General features: G+C 37.2%; 1 protein-coding gene across 1 annotated transcript in view; it reads right to left on the reverse strand.

Moving 5' to 3' along the window:
* Positions 1 to 210: 210 nt before the first annotated feature.
* Positions 211 to 22462, reverse strand: part of PAX5 (paired box 5) — a 1024079-nt gene continuing 1001827 nt past the window's right edge. The window contains exon 10 of the mRNA XM_044059634.1: positions 211 to 4002. Coding sequence (XP_043915569.1) covers positions 3926 to 4002 — 77 coding nt within the window. The 3' untranslated portion in view covers positions 211 to 3925. The remainder of the gene's footprint in view (positions 4003 to 22462) is intronic.

Here is a 22462-nt window from a genome sequence, read left to right on the forward strand (position 1 = left end):
ATTGTAAAAATTCAGCAAACAAATATAAAGATCACACACCTAATGTGGGAACTATGCAATAGTTTAGATATTTTAGTATGTGCATCAGATTTGCACTCATAAGCTATAATGAGCTAAAAGAAAACTAATGTGAAATTAAACCACTTCATTATGTTAGAAGTTCTCATCAAAAGTCAAAATGAAACTGAAATGGAACAAAGGAAGACTCAGTGAACTTAAAAAATTACTTTTATTTTTAAGAACCAATAAAATTATGGTAAATATTTACAAATAATTATTTTCACATAAAAGTTACACAAACCAATAATTCACAAATGACAGTCACTCTCAAAAACAGACACACATATACTGAAACTACGCCAGTCTTATTGCATGTTTCATTAACTAACCTAAAAAATTGCAATAAACCATTTAATTTAAAACAAAGTCACAAATCCCAGTACTGACAAGAAAAGTTGCAAAATAAAAATAAAATCAAAAAGATAAAGAAAATATATTGGACATCTTTGGCAAATTGGCACCGCTGTAATTACATTCAAATATTATTACACACAAAAGCAACACACAGCACTAAGAAAAAAACACCAATATTTCAAGTTGTTTCTTTCTCTACTAGAAAAAGAATACAAAACATACACATTGTAAGAAGCAATTTTATGTGGAGACCATAATTTGTCTCCAACCTTCAAAGGCAATTTTTAATTTTTTTTACATGTAAGCTTTTTGCAGGCATCACATACTTTGGTGGATACTATCAATATTTTTTATGCTGGAAGTCCCTTATACAAATAGGTCTTTGTGTCATAGTTCTAAGAAAACCTTTTAAAGTATTTTAAAAATGAACTCCACCATTTTAGTTAGTTACACATTTACATAATTCTAGAATGTACAAAGGCCACTAGAAAGTGAAAAAACCAAGACACTGAAGTTGAGATTACAGCAATACAAGGCTAAGCAAAAACAATTGACTGTTACATGTTGCTAACCGTTTACGAACTGGGCTAGTGCATGTCTGTAGATGCATATGTGTTAGGGAAAAGAATTGTTTCCACTACAGATTCACATGAACCGTAAACACCAATAAACACTGATAAGCATCTGTTTATCAAACTGGATTTGTTGCAAATCCTCCATTTATAATGCTTCACACTGGAGAGAAGATTAATAAGCTGACCAAGTGCTAATGTCCCACCCCTTCCTTAGAAAGCAATACAGCAGTATAGAAAAAGCATCCAGTGTATTTAGTAGTCAGCTAACCACGACTATTATTAGCACAGCAGAGTAAAAATAACCCAAGTGTAATCTTTACAAATAAAGCAAGTGGCAAGTGCTCATTTGTTCATCTACATAAATATGTTTTCAACCCTTTTTCTTAACTGATGCAAGCCAAATAAAGCAGAAAACATTATGTCACCTACCTTGGCAAATGCCATTAATGTTTCATTTCCATTATCTTAAGGTTCACAAATGCATTTGAAAGCTAGGAGGAGGAGGAAGCTAAAGGTAAAATAATGAGGCTGGGTAGGCAAACAGTGTCAATAAGAGCATACTGCCTAACATTAAGGAAGCTGAGAGTCATGAAATGTGAATGACCTCTGGCTCCATAGAACTACAAGTCTGGAATTAGTATAAAGATGATGCTCAGTGGTCAGACCACTAGTTTGAATGATGCATGCTATACTGCCCACTGTTTTTATTTTGTTTAGTGGAATATCTTCTTGTCGCTAGCTGAAGTGTACCACTAAATATGTAGGGGGCTGCAGGACCAAAATAACTGGAATGAGACTGGGTGAGGCAGTATGAAGTAAAAATGTGTGACAAACAGAACCTCATGGCACACTCAAGACATAGATGGAAATGATCTCTTCATTTAGAGCTGGTCCCATGGTGTCACCTAAAGGAATTATCCTGAACTAAGTACATAGGTAGTTACTAGGGCGTGCAGTCCAGGGGAGAATTGAGGAGCTTACCCAAGCACTATCTGACGAAGTGATTTTATCCAAGGTCACACATTAGGCAAATAAGGGCTGACAGAATCCAACCCTGTACCGCAGGAACTGCAGCTCACAGCCTTAACTCTTCGCACCAACTGCCAGACACAGTTGGCAAAGTGTATGAGATAGGAAGTGACATAAGTACTAGGCTCCTGCACTGATGGAAGAGAAACACTGGGAAATTGTGACTGATAGTGATTAGGAGCACGAAAGTAAAAGTGCAGGTTCACACATAACTTATACCAAGAGGGTGGCACTAAGGATGCAGGGTTATTTTGATGAACTTACAGGTATGGTTCTTCAAAGATCAAAAACTGAGGCAAAGAGAATCAGGGAACTATGAAAAATCTATGCTGTATTTTACATTACTTGCCTTTCAGATAAACTCAGTGATATAATACTAATGAATGACTATCCAACCACATTCTGAATGGCAAAATGCAAACCAGCTTTAGTAAGAATTTAACACACTCTAGTAGCAGGTACAAAAACAATACCCAAATGCTCCTGATTGTTTGACATGAAATATTTACTAGCTTTGCATTAATGAAGAATATAATAATTTGCAGTTAAAATTTGCAGAATACAGTACACCTCAAATTTATGATCATAAGTATATACTTTGCATCACTGTATTGAAAATATATTTCATTTCAATTCCCACCACCAGAAAAAAATCTGTCTGGTCGGTACTGGTCATAATCATCTGATAATGCACAGAATAATGCTTTTGTTAAAGATACCATCACATTCTGCACTAGCCATGGGGCAGAGAGGCCAGTGACTCTCCCTACTGCTAAAAAAAAAAAATCTGTGCACCCTAATTTTGCCCATGTCTTTATGCATCCAGCTTGTTTAAACTTATTTAAGAAAAGATTTGTGTGGAGTATTCTTATATATCAGAACTACGTAAAGCTGGCCTTGGAAGGAGCACATTGAGCAAAGGACTGTACTTCTGTTGTGCAGACTGTAGCTGCTGTGTATAGTGGGTGTGATATGTAGTCCATGTTTCACCCCAAGTACTTGCAAGACAATACAAGGCAGAAGTTTCTAACACAATATCTCCCCTTGCAATAATAGCTGTCACATTTAAGGAAAGCTAATATTCTTTTAACAAGTTAATATAGGCACACGTTATATTTACTGGTGACATCAGCAATTTCCTTTCCATTGTTTCATTTGCAATTGTAAAACAGATTTCTACAGCCATTTCAATGGAAATTAGGTGTTACTCTTCCATGAAGCTAGAATACCTCATGCTGTTCAAAATATCTGACTGACATTTCTTGGCATCTTGTGGCACCTTCACAAAACTACAAAAAAGAATGTTGTCTGTTGCACATTTGGAAAGAGTCTGTAAGTCCATAGCATACAGCCATAATGGCTGTTAACCTGGTTTAAAGTTGGTTAAAGCTTACCAAATACCTTTAATCAGTGCATCAGTTCCAAAATACATTTGGAATAAATTGATTGTGTGATGTAACCATAGTAAGCAACTGTCCTAATGACATACAAATACATGTTATATACACTGGTCTAGTATAAGTTAAGCAAATATTATTTTTTTATTCAAAAACATAAATGAGCCTAATCACATAACCTAAGTATAATGCCATTTTTGTTCTGCAAAATCTTCCAAATAATAAAAAATGTTCAGTCCAAGTGAGAGAACCTGTAATAGCTGACCAAATGGTCCCTGATTTCCTTCAGAACAACTATTTGCAGATGTATTTGGAATGTTGAAAGAATATTGATTCATGCTGGCAGATTTTGAATTGGCACTGACAAACTCCAAAATAATCTGTAAAGGCCAGCATACAATGTTCAATGATAACTGTTGATTTATTCACCAAGTAGAAAGAAGAGATAGTCTTAGTCTGTGTGATTCACATAAGTTTGTCTCAGGTGCCATGTTTATTAAGTGCTTGTAGTCAGTGGCGATCATAAGCAGTGGCTGCTGCTGTAGGTGCTGCTCCTCTTGCAGCCGCACTATAATAATACGGAGAGCCTAGAAGGAAACATTGATCAGACATGAATAATCAGTATAGGAAACAGGGATCAGATATGAATAATTAATCTTCTAACCTTAACATCATAAGGTTTAATTTTATTTAAAATATTGATACAAAAGAAAATCATATGCTATAGTACTGATCTAGCTAACTTGCATCACCAGGCTTACCATGAACAACAGTCTCTTGGTGAGGAACAGCAATTATTTACTTAGAAAAAAGGATCCAGACTTGGCCTACATTTTAAAAATATCAGCAGGGACTATTTGAAAGACTGGGAAACTTTGTTATCGTAGGACTGGTCTGAAGTACTTTTAAAGCAGTTTTGAAACTATCAATAGACACTACATTGTTATAACTGCTGAAGATCTGTCCCTCCAATACCATATAACATGATATATGTGTACCTATAGCAGATATTAAAAAAAAATGTTTCAGAACTGTTCCACCCTTGTGCATAAAACTATTTTAAACAAGGGTGGCAAAGAAGTACAGTAGTTAGCATTGATGACTTACAGAACTGTATTTTCCAGGTATTCCATGAGCTCCGTGTCCGTTCATTTTTTTCTCAGGTACTACAAATTCTTTACAGATCCCAAAGGCATGCATGGTAGGTGAGTTGATGATCCCACAAACTACCTATAAATGTGTGTGTGTGTGTGTGTGTGTGTGTGTGTGTGTGTGTGTGTGTGTGTGTGTGTGTGTGTGTGTGTGTGTGTGTGTGTGTGTGCACCTTGCAATGGCCTGTATTTCCAGTGTGAGTAATTTCTTTCCTTGTGACCTTTAGGCACCAGGACAAGCTCCAGCTCCCAGTGACTTTGAATAAACAAGTAATGGGAGAATAAATAAATGAAAAAATGATCTTTGCAAAGGACACTCAATGAGTTTTCAAAATGATTCATTAGCTTTATCTATTAAGGGAATGTTCACACTGTTGTTGTTGTGTCTTTCGGCTTATCCCAGTTAGGGGTTGCCACAGCAGAACTCCGGTCCGCTAATGTTTGGTAGTGGATTTTTACGTGCCGAGTTACCAGCCCTGATGCACAACCTTCAACGAAGGTACGCCCATTCACGCATGCCTCCACACACAAGACGCTCTAGCTGAGAATCGAACGGGACAACGTCTTGCTGTGAGGCGACAACGCTACCGCAGCACCACTACCGCCGGTCAGGGGAATGTTCACACTATAACTGTAGTAAAGAAATAACCAGCACACTCAGCTGTAAAAGTAAATGCATGTGAAATGAGCTGCAACTGAAGTACTAGCAAATCAACTAAAGACGAAATATTTGCATGGTTCTGCTTCAGACAAAAAATAATCTGGCTGTGATGTAACTATACAGCTCAGCTACACAGATGACTTCATAATTCTGTTTCATAAACTAATTACTGATATATCTTAAAGGAAGTTAGTTTAAGATACCAAAGAACAAGTCATCTACAAGACTGATTATATTCTTGGCTGTTGTTACACCTAAATGATACAACTTCACAGCAGAGATGCAGAGCTATCAGATGTAAATTTCAGCATAAACCTATCATATAAAGTTTCCACATTGTGCCTTTCTGATTCATAGATGTCTCTAACTCTGAGGTTTTCACCTTGTAGAGGCCCCAGCATGGACAGCAGTCTCATGGGCAAAGCAGTGTGTTAATATGACAGGCAAGGGGATAGCCCAATATTAATTAGCCATGGTATCTCCCCCTGAGAAATGTTCAGATTTGTGGTGCCTGATTTGTTTGGCTGAGCAAGAATTTTTCTCTACAATGAAAAAGTGAATGGCATCAAAAGATAAAGGTCACCCATTCACTTTTACGGGAGCATCATCATAAAGGGAATTTAAAACTGGTATGCATTCCCTGAATTTTTATCATTTAGAAAACCAAGGCCAACTATGAATTTAGGGTTGTAATCAATTCAAAGGACAGTCACAGGGCCTTCTTCAGCTATACTATGATGCTTAGAACTAACCAACACTGTACTGAACTTGTGTCTTAGGGTGTCACTTTCTTGGACAGCAAGGATAATGCTAATAACCTTATGGACAAATTCTCTTCCACCTATACATCCATCTTTCCCTCTGCCCCACCATTCATCCTCACAACTCATCTCCCAAAATCACCTCTGACAAAGACCATTCAGCACTTTCCAAAATGAAAAGTACCAGTTCCATGGCTCTTGACAATATCCATGGATATCTGCTGGGAAGTATTAAGTTTCACCAAGTAAAACTTCTCCATCAATCCTTCAACCTAAGTGTCTCCATTTGTTACCTCCCCCATGTGGAGAACAGATGTTATGGCACTCTTGTATAAAGGTAGTCCCTCTAATAGCCCTGGGAATTACAGGTCTATTAGCCTCATTAGTATTATTTCCAATGCTATGGAACGCACAATAGCTGAGCTAATAAACAACACTATAGGCAACCTTTTATCCATGGATCCACTCAACTTCAGCTTTGTAAAAGGCAGATCATGCATATTCATCCTGGATAAGTTCTTCAGAAGGGTTGCCAAGGACATGGATAAATAAGATACAATTCACACTGCCTACCTACCTCCCTACTCCATGCTGAGGACTTTTTCATTATCCCCTATGCTTGGATTTTTGAGAAATGTTCCCAACCATCACTAATCCAGAATAAGTTGACTGGATAGCTAAATGGCTATCTGACAGAATCCTTAATGTTAAGGGTGGGAATATTTGATTTAGATATAAAAATATCACCAGTGATGTCCCAGTGATGATCTGCTTCTTTTTGGCATATACTTAATTGACAAGAAAGGTAGTGTAACTATGTTTGTTGATGACTGCAAGCTGGGGGTGGTTATCAAATCCAATTCTGAAAATCAAATTCTCCGCCAATGGTTACACTAAACAAATGCTTGCTCTAATAATCATTGGCTTACTTTTAATGGTAAAAAAATGCAGGTTAGCTTCCTATGGTAAATGTACCATTACCACCACATACTGTATAGATAACATTTCACTTAAATTTGACCTGGTCATCACAGACTTGAGTACCTATATTCATAAAAAAAAAATCTCTTTTGGCACAACTCACACCTTGTGTTTTGTCTTCAAGGTCTACAGAAGTTACAGTCCCACCTTATTCCTCCTTTATTTGGTGCATCACTGATTAAATGCCTCCTTTGGCACGTAACTCACTAAGCACCTAAAGCAGCTTGACAGACCTCTATGTTTCCTCATCCAAAAAGATCTCACATCTTAGTGCCTTAGCTTCTCTGACAGACAAAATACCTATCCCTCTACTCAGTCTTATATAGGCTCATAAGGGGTGATCTCTGAGTTCATTCATCTAAATAGAAATAGTGCTAAACACCCACTCTAGGCACCTAAACTTATACTGTCATATTAAAAATGATTAAACAAGTATCCAATTGAGGCCATTGCCTATTTCTGGATTAGACTTCCCTCACATATCAAGCGGAATACTTGCTTGAAAATCTTTAAAACCAGTCTGGATGACTGGATGGGTGATCACAAATGTTCACTCTAGACATGTAGGGATAATATTCTTAATGGGGGACACTATTAATATCCCCAAAATAGTGGGTAATATAACTGATTTCTTGATGGCACCCATGGCCATATGCTATTAGCAAGAATTCCGAGCTTACAAACCTACAAAGTTTGTCAGGTTGATTTCCACAACTATTTGCTACTGAAAATTTAAAGATAGGTGCATATCAAGAGTTTTCCCTAAAGTTTACAAACAGCTTTGTTTCTTTGCAGCACTTAATAGATGTTGTTGGTTAGTGGCTGTTACTTCTTTAGGTAACAAGAAAAAGTGCCACAGGAGAACCTGGCAGCTGAAAAGGTGCTAGGAATGCCAAATGAGTTTACAGCACCTCATGAGATCTCAAGCAAGAAATTCCTCCACAAGTAAAAAGAGTATGACTAACTTACTGCCAACAAGAAGATTCAGCAGCTGGATAAAGATGTCAAAAAAACTGCCACAAAGAGAAAAGGCAACGAACAGAAGAAAAATGTAGGGAAGCACATGAAGCCACAAGTAAATGTGGCTCAAAGAATTAAAGACATCGTACGGGACTGTCACTGAGCTGTAAAGCATGACCAGCACTCAACTCATTCCCATTTAAAATGAAGACAATAAACCTTTGTTAACTAACAAGGGCAGTAGGTGGGTATCACACTTGTGTGACACATTAGACCATGCTATACTAACCACACTTTTTAATTTTTGTTTTCCTGACCTCTTCTGAGCATGTGACATTGCTGCTATTGAGCAGGCCCATTTGGTCCTACCTTAGGAGGGAAAAGCTAGTTGTATCAAGGCTATTACACACTTGGCCACTAATGTTTCGTGAGGCTGTGGTAACCCTAGCCCCTTGGTGATTAGATGCGTTGTCCTGCTACACTGTCACCAGAAGTGCATCCATACTTCCATACAAATGTGTCAATGGCTACAATATATGCACACTTTTTGGCAGCACCAAATACATATCCCTATACACATGTAGAATGCTGTAGCACATGGCCTCTAAAAAGTGACCATAGACCAACAGACAGATTTGTGGCTTTCCTTTCAATAGGTGGGGCAGCACCATCTCCTCACTGCTACCCTTCCCAGCCAGCTCCTTCAGCATCATGATTACTACCCAATACATGGTCACCTAGGGCATTATCAAGGCTTTATCTCTGTTGGCCATGGAGAAATCACTCACACTTTGATTTTAAACAAGAACTGAGCTGTTCAAGCACAGCAACTGCTCAAGTGGCATGTCTGTAAAGGTAGCTAAAGTTAGCAAAATCCTAAAGACAACACAGCAAAGACAAGGATGAAGTGATTTTTGAACTTTTAAAATATAGTAGTGAAGCAACTGCGTCAGAGTCTGTATAACTTTTCAACTTGATCTGGTAAAGTGAATAAGTGAAACTCTGATGCAACTGTATGTCTTCCAGAATAGGTAACTTTAGTGTTGGCAACAGCTGGAGGAGTGCAACACTGCTTTCTGTCACACAACTGGAAAGGCATAACACTGATTTTGGTCCTACAACATCCACATGAGTATAACACTGCTTTCTGTTCCACAACAGCCAAATGGGTATATGGCTGCTTTCTGCTCTATCAACTGAAGGGGTATAACATTGCTTTTGGTCCTACAATAACCATATGGGTATAACATGGTTTTATATCCAGTAACAACCACATGGGTATAACACTGCTTTCTGTCCCGCAAAAAAAAAACATGGGTATAACACTGCTTTCTGTCCTACAACAACTCGAGAGGGTATAACATTGCTTTTGGATCCACAGCAACCACACAGGAATAACATTACTTTCTATTCTATAACTGATAATTTGTTGGTGAATAGTTACTGCCCCATGAACATGTAATAGTGCTATGTTCATAGGTAAAATTGCACAGTTTCACAGGCACACATCTGAGAATAAATTAAAGCCACTCTACCCCTCTCTCCGTTTTCTCATTGCACCTTCAGGACAAAATGGTTTATTAAACTAAGTGTCCAATATGTACAGAATTATTTAGACTTAAGAAATTCCTGCTGAAAATTATTAACTCCTTTAAAATTATTTCTTTCTTAAATTATTATGATTATTATAACTTTTATTAATGATCAGTTCCGACAGGAGAAACAATGCTTCACTCTGACAGTTTTCCTGTAAACTACCAGGATAATATTTAGCTACAGTAACTGGAACAAACACTTTCTACTGCTGTACTGAAATGGAATTTAGTTATCTGTTCCTTGGTGCTGAATAGCAAATGTGGTGTCTTATATATAGTACCCCAAGGATCAAATGCACCTGCCATCACATTTAGGTCACTGCTTGGGGGAAGAGACATCAGTATGGACAACACTACAGAATTATGGAATTCATCTTCCATATTTACGTAGTGATACACTTCCATCTCAACAACACCATCCAGGTGATTTGTACAGAATACCAGTTTTAGGTTCTGATAAATGTTTGCAAATGTCAATGTTGATAACCAGTTATGAAAAAATCCATCAGTACACTAACAATGTTTTCATGTTCTGTGAAGTATGTTTTGGCTATGTTTATTAGAAATAAATACAATTAGGCAGTTCTTCTCTTTTACCATAGCAGAATTAACAGTATGTAACTGCACTGTGTTTAGGCATGCTTTCATGACACATTCTGCAACAATACAATGCAGAAATACTGTGTTACAGTGTAGTGAAGCACAAAGCACTTACAGATGGAGCCATGCATGTGGTTCTAGCAATCCTGGTTTGACTAGCACCCTTGTCACCAGAGGAGTCAGCTGGAATGGGGGATATGAAAGGGACTGCCATTTTACTGGCTTGCCTATCCTAATGGGAGGAGTCTTAAACATAATATAACAGCCCAAGTGGTGTCAATAATACTGAAAATATGAATTTTAAGCTTGCAAATACCAGGACATTTATCAACAGACATTATTGTCCTTAACAGCCTTACATTACCATGCATCATATGTGGGGCTGGGAATGGGTAGGCCATAAAACAAAAATCAATATGGTCATTAATATGGTGTTACACTGGGATGCCACACTCTCCTCTCAGATAAAGTAAAAATGCATCAGATTAGGTCCAGCGTAGTCAGTAATGACTCCTGGCATCTGAAATCAAGTAAAGGCACCCAGTGGCAAACAATGGTCTACTGTACATGGACCAAAAAAAAAATTAATAAAGAAAAAAAGATCTGGTTTTAATTTTAAGACTGCCAAACAAGAGCTTTAAACTATTGACAGAATGGTAAAGTATTGTCTTTATCTTTAGATTTTAAAGATCTTATAAAGAATAATGTTGATTGTGTAAGTCGCTGCATTTGAAAAGTTATGGATCTCAGATTGTCTATTACATTTTTCAATGTGCAGTGGGTCTGTCAACTGTACGCATGCTAACACTGTGTTTTTTTGACAATGGAAATTAATTGTGCTACGAATATTAAAATATATAAATATATATATATAAATATATATGTTTTTATGTAGATTACTGTGGCAACTCAAAGTAAAACACAGATTATATACTGTCAGAAAGAGACTCATGCAATAACATTAAATAATTTGATAACATTTATAGCATATCATTGCCTCAGTATCACAGGAACACTGCTTTCCTTTTTGTTTACCTCATACTAAATGAATGCATGAATGAAAACTTGTGTGACAGCAGAGATGTACATCTCACTCACAGCAATGCTGGCTGTGAAATCAGGCTGCATCTCACCACTCTCCTGTCATTCTCATCCCTGCAGGTTAACATGAGTAGCACTGAAGCCCTGGAGTGGTGGTGGCTATTAATGCAATTGATCATCATGATCTGTGGGCTGTACATGGTTTACCAATGACCAGCATGGTTTACCTTGATGTGGGAGGGATAAAAATCAGTGGATTGGGTAAATGTATTACTGCAATGAACCCTGACTGGAGTGATCAGTTGTTGTTATAAAGTGGCAATATTTAAAAAAATCTTAGCTTTTTAAAAATTTCCCCTACGCAATTCAGACTTCTTTGACATGAGAAGCAGTAGTCTCTGCAGTCATAAGACATCCTGCCATACTCTAGTGCCATAACACTGTAAATGGCAGCACACATGCAATACACTGTTGTGTCACTTTTATCGTAGCTGATTAGGCAGCTTATTTTGGTAGTAGCAATGAATTATTCTAAAAGCAAACACTGGAAGCAATACAAGATATGGAAGAGAGTATATGTTGATGCAATTATTATTTGTTTAAAGTGATGCCCACTAGTCTTGTAAAAAGATTAAACTGTGTTAGCAGTTAGTACTTCTTCCCTCAGTGGAACAGTTTAATCAATGATCTTAGTTATGCAGTTAAGGAATTTGATTTGCTGGGGGTTTTTTTTATTTTTTTTCTTGGTCAGTGTTATCTTTCATTAAGGAAAATACATTTAATTGAAGACAAAAATATTTTAAGATGACAGTCTGCTCTGAAACACTCGTCAGACACAAAACTGTTCTACTCTTATGGATTCATGTGTAAGTCTGGAACAAGGACCAAGATGAAAATAAACCATGACAAACAGCATAGATGTACAGCATTTCAAAAAAAAAAAAAAAAAACAACAAAAAACAGAAGAAGCAATTAAGAGAATATTCTTATGACAAATGACTTTTAATGACAAAGTGATGAGATATAGCAACACATTAAAATATAAGTGGAGGTACAAATATGGAGGTTTTATCCTATCATACTGACTGTCAAACCATTAGAAAGTTTAATTGTACAGTTAGGAAGACTGCTTCATATTTTATGGATATGTCTAATGTTACCTGCATAAGATGCAATACTTGGAACATAAAAAATATAGAAACTTTAATTTCTTCTAAAATGAGGTATTTACTAGACATCAATATCAATGTGTTCCTACTGTAACCAGGCTGAAAAGTCACTGCTTATTCAAAAAGAATTTCAATCCATAGTTGTCAATTCAACATTGTTTATCATGGAAGTATGTAGCTACAGGAATTATAAACAGCCACTATTTTAAAAATATTTTTATTTATAGTCATTTTATATTTGAAGGTCATTGTGTTACCAGTTATTGGCAGGCAATGCAGTCCACATTAGAATTGTTGATAAGAAGAAACTCCTAGCCTCACATTATCTTTTCTTTTATATTCATATTAGTTTGATATTTACCAGAATCATGTCAAAATACCCACTTTTCTGCCCACTGCTATGACACATAAAATACTGTTAGAACTGCTGGCATACTACCAGACTATATCACAAATGTTTAGGTAATGTTTAGCCTTGACTAATATCTAGTAATCTTTTGGAATTGTAAAAGCAACTTGGAAAGCTCAGGTATGCCCGGTGGGAATCCTGTCAACTTGAGTTAAATTCCACAACTTACACAAATCATGTCAGTTCAGAAATAGAAACAATGCATCAAATGAAATCTGCCTTGATCAACATCCAGGGCGACAGTAATGTGCTAAAATGGTAACGGAGTTATTACATCCAACCAGCATGAAATTGAATCATTTTTCTTCATTAGCCTCTGTTACCATACCTACTTTTACTGTTTTCTGTTAAAAGACTTTAAAGCAGACTGGTGTGTCAAATAGCAGCGGCTGAATATTCCCTATGCTCGGCACCATTTACAGTGTTTAGAAATGTCACAGTGAGATTTTCTCACTTTCAAAGGGGAGCAGAGCTAATTGGACTTTTTGTGTCCTAGTATTTTATTCCAGTATAATCACAGTATGCATGCTTCTGCAGATGCATTAAATCTAGTAAGCGAATAGCCATTTGTTGAAGTATTAGCAGCTACAAAGCAATTTAATCACAAACTGTTTTAAGATCGAAATCACATTACCTGCTATATCTACAGTTTGTATTTAACTGGGAGAAGCAGACCAATAACAGACTACCAATATCCCTATTGCAATAGTTTAAAATGTGGGTTGTTGGAGGGTATTCAAATAATATTTTTTTCCATTTGAAAGTGCACAGTTTGTAAAAGAGAAGTGAGGCAAGAAAGATAAGATTGTACAAATGTTAAAATAAGATTACTACAGTGGGTTGGATCACAGCATTATGCATATCTGGAAGGTGTTTTCCACAAATCTAACAATGTCCTTAAACACTGCCTGTTCCTTTCAAACATGTCTCTATGTGTTACACAAGTATTGTTAACTGGCTCTAATACCTGAACACTTTACAAATTATCTCTTGTTTGTATTCAATTCTATTATCATTGTTTGTAGTCAATTCTGCGTGTTTAGTGTTGGAAAAGCAAGGATTCTTTATGAAATGCAGGAAATGCTTAAGCTTTCTTCTGAGGCAACATGAGGAGTAGCTGTAATAAACAAGAATTACTCATCTTCCTTAATTATATGCATTTGGTCTCTTGGCAGCCACGCAAAGATCCTCACCAGCACTATACAGTATGACCTTAATTATGGTGTTGACTTCTGTAGCAGTTGCACCTAAAAGCTGCTCAGTGTACCCTCTGTAGAAGTTATACAGACAGTTTCAAATTATTTACTGCACATATTAAATCACATGTATGTCACAGAGTTTATGTTTGCTTATGTGGCTAGTGCACTGATCACAACGGACCATTTTTAGGCATAGCCTGGATGAATATAATTACAATGATGTAGGTGGTTAAGAATAATTTTACAAAAATTGCATACATTAATAGACAAACACACATGCACACACACACACACACACACACACACACACACACACACACACACACACACTGTGCCCATTCACCCTTATTGGACATTCTGGTTGCAAAGAGCAGAACATCATATTGAATGCATTACTCTACAGATAATGAAAGGCCCTACCAGTCATGTCATAAACAAAAGCACTTTTCAAACATCCTTTACTGCATTTACCAATTCTTCAGTTATTGATTGTTATCAGTATATTCTTCCCCTATATTCTTGATGAAATACACATTTTGAGTGATTACTTAGATGTCAGAAACATGAACTAAGGCTATAAACATGAACTTCAATGACACATGATAAAGGAACTTTATTTTCTGATTTTCAGCTCTTCACTACAGCTACAGTTTGCAGCTTTGGTGATCCATCTTCAGTGAAGGATCAGATCAGTGGATCAAGGTAGAAAAAGGTAACTTGTCCATCCTGCTTGATCCCACTTCCTTTACAGAGAGACAGGATGTCCTAATGAATTAAGAACTTCCTTCAAAGAAAAGTGTCTATGTCCTTTTAAGGGGTGAGAAGTAGCTCAGCAAGTGTGCAAGCTCTTGGATAATCACGTCTGCCTACACATTTACACTTGTAAGAAAGACAAACTCCCAGAGGGAACTCAGCCTTCTGTCTGCGTCATAATACCTGCTATATCACAGTCGAGTCACTGATGGAGAAGTTATCCTTGACTTTCCTCCATCTCCATTGGAGCACTGATCATCTTGGTGACAGTGCCATAGTAGTGACAGGCAGAAGACCACAGGGGAAACTGGATTTAATCAAATTAACAACCAAGGCAGGTTAAAAGTGTAAACAAAACTACAAATACAAAAATAACACCTCTGAACTGTTCAGCACTACTGAAACACCATGAAGTCTCAAGTAAATGAGTGGGGACAAAAGTGCTAAATGGTTCCAAGTTATTATTATATTTTTTTCAAAATGTGCTAAGCAAGCAATAATACCCAACAGGGTGCGTGTTATTGTGGAAATAATGCCCGACCAGGGATGTTCTGAGGCCCAACACCGCAGGCATCCCTGGATCTGTGTGTGTGTGTGTGTGTGTGTGTGTGTGTGTGTGTGTGTGTGTGTGTGTGAGAGAGAGAGTTAAGGAGATATATATATATATATATATATATATATATATATATATATATATATAAATAGGAAAATGGAAACTTTCATAGCCCCGCTGTTTTGTGATCTCACACAGAGATTGCTCCCTGTCAGTTAAACCATAGGTTGATTAAAACACATCAATATAGTTGCAGATGACCAACAGGAAAAGTGACCAATGGGACTGAATCCATATGTGTGTGTGTGTGTGTGTGTGTGTGTGTGTGTGTGTGTGTGTGTGTGTGTGTGTGTGTGTACGCGCGCGTGCGTGTGTTTTTTTATCTATATATGATCTGTAAATATAGACATGATGAAAAAAACATCACATTGAAAAAATGTAAACAAGCTTTCAAAGTACAACATAAAACAGGAAAGGGAATCTTATGTGATATTCCACACCATTCACAGCAAAATGTCTGAGTTTTTATACCAATGGTCAGTTTCGGAAACCAATATGGAATACAAAGTTCCTGGTAAAATTTCTCTAGCTACATGAGTTTGACATTGCAGACAGAGATAAGAGTTGAAACCCAGCCACAAATGTCAGTTATTAGTCACAAATGTTACATTCAAGTAGTCAGTTATTAGTCATGATGAAAGACTATGTGCTTGAAGCCCACATCATAGCGTAACACTACATTTATTCTTATAAACAAAAGTAACCTGCCTTTAAAAACAGTGTGTCTTAAGTCACCAGCAAGACTCGATTCCAAATGTATTTGATAACACACTTTGTTTTTTTGGAGAATCTAACTTGTTGAAGCTCAGGTAGTGAAAAATGTTATACAGATTAAATCATGTGATACATTCACCTGATTGACAACCATGCACCTGAGAGTCTGTCAGTCACAATTAGCGAATCAAAGAGCATATTTTATATTTTAAAGATTATAACTTTTTTTTTCAGCCTATGCGTAAATTATAAATAAGCTGCAGCTCCAGAGGCTTTCTGTCATGTTGGTGCGGGGGGGGGGGGGGGCATTACAGAGGGAAAATCTACCAACAAAGATAATACACTGATGTCCAAAAGCTCCAGTTGTCAGAAGGTTGTGAATGAGGTGGTTTTAATGAAATATATATTTTTTTCTTTTTCTCCTCCCTGCAGCTGACCATAAGCTACCATCAGTTTCTCTACCAGACCACTTTATCCTCCCCCAGGCTAAACCCAATTTGCACCTGGGGCTGGTGAGCAGATCGAGGGTGCTGGTGCAGCATCATACTGCTGTTGGGAAATGTACTCCTGCAACCCCACAGCAGCCTTGCAAGCTCCAGAATCACTGCATTCAGGACATACTTGCACGTTTCCGAGCATAAGCAACTTCCCAACTATGTGGCACACCACTTCCACAGCATGGAGCATGCCAGGCTCATTACACTGCTTTATTGTAGTGAGTTTAGGCAATAGCCCTCCATGTTTGCCACTCACTTCCCTTCCTTCCCTACAGTTCCAATAGCACGTGCCACTAAATGAACATGGATCATCTGGGGCTCAATAATGGCTTTATACCCCTGTGCCACAGACCCACTGTTAAATCAAATAACCATTGACCAAATATAGTTTAGTACCTGGCTGCTAAGTCGAGTTTTCTACAAAAATACTTTGAGTGTTGGACTGTCAATGTAAATGGCTGTTACTGACAGTGAAGTAAATGTTTGCAGCAGAAAACTGGCTTTACTGTTTTATGTTTCACAAACTATCAGTTTTATAAAATAAGCTTGGCTTTACTGTTCATTTTGTGATAAACATGTTACCAGTCTTATAAACGTAACCTTTTTCTTTATGTTTTGATTGGCCACACCTCTAATTTCTGATTTTAGACACCTGGACCCTAATGCCTGCATTTGCACTCATTCAATTCAAATTTCATTGCTCTTGGGATGCAAAAGTGGGTGAGAAATGACACACTAATACTGCTCAGGAGGTTGCTTTTTCCTATCCTTTGATTTCCTTGGTGCTCAAAATGGTGCTCAAAATGCAAAGGATAATCAGTCTGGCATAAACCCACAAGTTACCATATGCATAGTCTCACTATACAGTGTGCTTTCTCACGATGTGACACCACTGCCTCACTATCTTGTTACAACACAGGCAGTCACTACGGAATGTTCAGATGGCAAAGAAATTCTGTTTGTATTTCATATGAGACAGAAAAGCATGCCTGCAGATATTCAGTCCTCCCTCTAGTGGACTATATTCACCATGTCAGATGTCATCTGAATGAATGCTATTTAGAGGGAAGATGGACTCCCCAATTGCTTGTTATATATTTTGGTGAAGAGCAAAGGAAACATCTATCACCTTGGTGATTCTATGCAGAGATAATGAAGAAGCAAACAAAATGTAGATGTCTGTGTTTTTGTGTACATAAAATAGAAATAACATATAAATGTATTCATTAATTTACAGTTATCTATTCATATGCACTCAGCCTTTACCTTCCATGTTGTTAAATGGATTACTAGTCAGCATATGTAACTATACCCATGGATATTTTATCGTATTAAAAAACTATATGTCATATTCTTAATAAATGTATGCATTTAAGCTAAAATGTTTAAATACAGTCAGTATCATTTTAAATGCTGAACAGTAGCTATAGACAGATAAGGCTGCAGTTGCATTTGTCAATGCTGATCCATAGAAAGGTAAAATTAAATAGCAAAACACTCAGTTGTTATTACTGACATTAATAATATTTAAACAAAGCAGGTTTGGGGTCACTTTTATTAACCTCAGTGGAAAGCCACAAGGAACATACATATGTTGCACAATTGTTTGTGCTCACATTGAATATTAGAGTCTGCATATGGCTTTGGGAAGCAAAGATAAGTAAATGTAATGCACGTGGCCTAACACTCTTATGACTATATTTCCATTCTTCATTATTGATAGCAAGCATGTCTGGTATTTTTCTGTGGTGCTCCTGATTTATTAAGAGAAAAAAAGTACAAACAAGCAGCTCTTTGATATTACAAGGGCTTTCACTTTTAAAACCAGTGGCTGCTAGAAAGTGATACATTCCAGCCTTTTGGTTCTTTAGAGGGAGCAAAGTGGATGTATGGAATGCTGCCCCCCTGTGGAACAAATAAATCTTAAAATGCCGCTCTAAAGCCTGCTAACATGACAACAACAAAGGTGACAGGCAGAAAGAAGCTTTTTTCCCATGTGTTATGCAGCACGTTTGATTTTCAGAAATGTCATATTCTTTTCACTCTGATGCAATCTATTTTAAATTACTTACCAGTTCCACTAAAGGTTATGGCACTGCCCTTTTCTCCTAGAATTAATATATTTTTATATTTTCATCCTATTTTGTATAGAAAGGAAAATTATGTATTTCAAAGAAAAGTACACCGAAAGTTCCCATGAAAGAGGAACCAAACTAGTAACAAAGTGGCATTATTAAAATTTAAACCATCTGCATCCATCTAAAATACAAAACAGGTAAAGTGCACATTGTACTGCAGGGCTGACATACACTTGTATTGTCAGAAGTAAAAATACTGTGATAACACAAATAGAAATAAACTATGAATACCTGCTGCTGTGCAGATTCTCTCTCTTTATATTGGACACTTGGAATCCAGTGTTTTAACAGGCTAATTAGATAGCTTAATAACATATAAACAAAATGTCAGAATATAGTTGTGGCATTATTATAAAATTAGAACAAGCTCTGCAAGCTGGATGTAAAAAATCTTCCTGAAAATTATTTTTGCTTATTGCTTTGTATATTTGTCGTTTATTTTTGACAGGGGAATGGTTGCCAACAAACCCATTAAAATATGCATTCATGGCTTATCTCTAAGCACTGAATGACAAATTAATGTATTTTACTACATTTTGTTGATTGGCTAGATTCCACTGAGCATGTAGCTCTTTTGTAGTGGAGTCACAGGGTGTTGCTTACAGTTGCAAGAGGAAACTCACCAAACTGTGAGGAAATTCTTTAGCCTTCATCTGCAGATGCCATGGGATCATTAAGATCCACCTGAACTACCATCAGAATAACAAATGAGATGCCATTTAATGTTCCATCTGAAGAAGAGCACCTCAAGAGGGCAGCATGCTTCTGCTCTATAGTGGTGTACGCAAAATAAATTGGAGTGTTGAGGAAGGATAGAACCTATAACTTTCTGAACCTGGTTGCATTAAAGGTGAATATGCATCTAGCTCAGCTACTGACTCTGACCTTACTCAGAGTAAGACAGTACACACAGGATGCAAGGATGGCACATAGGTTGGATTACACAGTTCACCAAGCACACTGATAATACACGTGTGTGTGTGTGTGTGTGTGTGTGTGTGTGTGTGTGTGTGTGTGTGTGTGTGTGTGTGTGTGTGTGTGTGTGTGTTTGTGTGTGTGTGTGGGTGCATATATATATATGTATACATATATATATATATATATATATGTATATATATATATATATATATATATATATATATATAGTGTGTGTGTGATATGTAATGTTTTCATGATGAAGCACTAGGTACAATCCACTGATGACGCCTAAGAGGTGAAATTGGTTTGGAGTTTGTATTTTTACTGTCTGCGAGCTATTAAAGACATTTTGCTCCTCCTGATGCCTACGAAGTTTATTTACGGTTGATGGTGTTGTGGTGCTCTACTGGATTTACTTCATTTTTTGTTGTGGAATTTGAACTTTCCATGCATGCATTTCACATTATACGTGCACAGGCAATGTATTTGGAGATTATATATATATATATATATATATATATATATATATATATATATATATAAAATACACACACACACACACACACATACTTGTGTATATAAGGAAACATTTCATATAGTCGAATGTTCATAATAGCAAATCTTTTTAATGCTAGCAGAAGTGAATGATTAGTCATATGACTGCTTCTGCTAGTATAACTTTGGGTCAGTTGCAGAACAGCTGGGAGGAGGAATTTTCCCTTTCCTCGCTGTTGTGTGCTCTTGGAGTTGGCATATATAATTATCAGCGGATGTGGGGGCATAGGAGGGCATGCCCTTGCAAAAAACATGTGTTTTGACTTGTGATCCTTTAGGAGAGATATTTTGTGTTCACTATTGTGGTACTTTGATGTTATAAAGGATATCCATATATACGTGTGTGTGTGTGTGTGTGTGTATATATATATATATATATATATACACATTATATATATATATATATATATATATATGTATATATATATATATATATATATATATATATATATATATATATATATATATATATATATGTAAGTGTGTGGGTGTGTATGTATGCATATCACACAACAGCATGGAAAATGAAAAGCTTTCTTAACCTGTGTGTCCACTGATTTCACAAAAACACGATGCTTCTATAGTATCAAAATCAGCCAGCTTCCTGCTAATTATGTATTCCAACTCTGAAATTTCACTATAGGGGGGAGGGCATATTCCCTGATTATCACTGTACCTTGATCTCATATTGAAAGAGCTGGTAATGTTCATTTAGATGATTTTGTTTGATCAGCTGTACTGTTTTTTATCTCATCAATGGAAACTCATTGACAAAATATTCTGCACCCATACATGTGTGTGTGTTCATAGGTGCATAGATGCTTACTAGGGTAATGACCACAAGGGCCATTTTAAGCCTAGCTATGCATCCCAAATCTCTGACAAGTTCAGATACCCTTTATAAGTGTAAGCAGGGGCTTGGGAGATAAAACATTTACAAGCAAGGGCCTAGGAGATGAATCATTACAGGTTGCCTATGTCCATTACAGACATCAGTGCCTAACCAGGGATGAATTTCCTGTTCCCCATCCAGTTGTCCAAGTTGCACTTGAATTGGGTTAGGGAGGAACTCTGCTTCACATGGATGTGGTGCCTGTTATATAGATGGGGTAGTCTCTGGGATACATACCTGTCTGTCCAGCAGGTCTTATTTATATCGCAGACAAAGTTTAAGTCTTTAAAATGGGTAATTCTGGTGCGTTTTTTTTTTTTGTGTGGGTATGCAGGAGATCCATCAGAATGGGGTCTGACAATGCCCCGTATGCCAGCCATAGATTTCCCCTCAAAAGCCTGTAGGAGACAGGATACAGGGATAGGACCTTGAGGCGGTCAGCGTAGGACATATTACTTACACCCTGTATTCTTTTAGTGAGGAACCTCTGTGGACATTCCAATTGTTGGATATGCCTGGTTAGGTACATACCAAAGGGGGCATTGCACTCAATGACAGGTGTGATGAATGCCGAATAAAGTGGAACAATTACTTCTTTGGACTTAGATGTCATACCTTTGTTTACGCAACATAGAATGATTTCCTCACTACTGTAGACACCTGATGTTCAAAGGCTAGCTTACCATCTATGTTTGTCCCTAAGTCCTTGACTACTGGGTCAACTTTAAGGGGTGTGTTGTCAATATGATAGTTACCAGGGGTGGATGACTTCCCAAAGGATACTATTATGCATTTCTTGGCATTTAGTTTTATTCCATGCCTCTGACACCAGTTGTTTGTCTGTGTCAGCCCCTCCTGTAGAACATTTTTGTCAGTGTGGCATTCAATGACAGCTCCTAATTTGCAATCATCTGCAAATTTAGTCAGCCAGAGACTATTGACATTGGCCTTGACTTCAGAGAAGTAAATGCCAAAAAGAGCAGTCCAAGGACTGATCCCTGCAGGACTCCGCTTGTGACTGGCCTTGCTGTAGAGGTGGACTCCCTAATTCTAACTTTGTGGGTCCAGTCTGTGAGCCAGATGACTATCCACCAGGTGGCATAAGAGTTTGTACCTAACTTCCTGAGTTTATCAACAATGCCTGAGTGGGTATTGTGTCAAATGCCTTGGCCAGGTCAAGGTAGGCAATGTGAACCATTTTGCCCTCATCCGTTGCTTTGGTCACCTTCTCAAAGAAGTCCACCAGGTTGAGAAAGTATGATCTGCCCTTGATGAAACCAAACTGGGTTGGGTCCAGTGTCTGGAGGTTTACTGTATCACTATTGATGACTAATGATTGATCACTATTGATGGAAAGATAATTCTTTCCATGGCTTTACATACAAGATTGGTGAGACTTGTGGGTCTGTAGTTTCCAGGGTTTGTAGATGGCCCACCTTT

This window comes from Protopterus annectens, chromosome 17.part0, assembly GCF_019279795.1.
Source record: "Protopterus annectens isolate FY-2018-M chromosome 17.part0, PAN1.0, whole genome shotgun sequence".
Taxonomy (NCBI): domain Eukaryota; kingdom Metazoa; phylum Chordata; order Ceratodontiformes; family Protopteridae; genus Protopterus; species Protopterus annectens.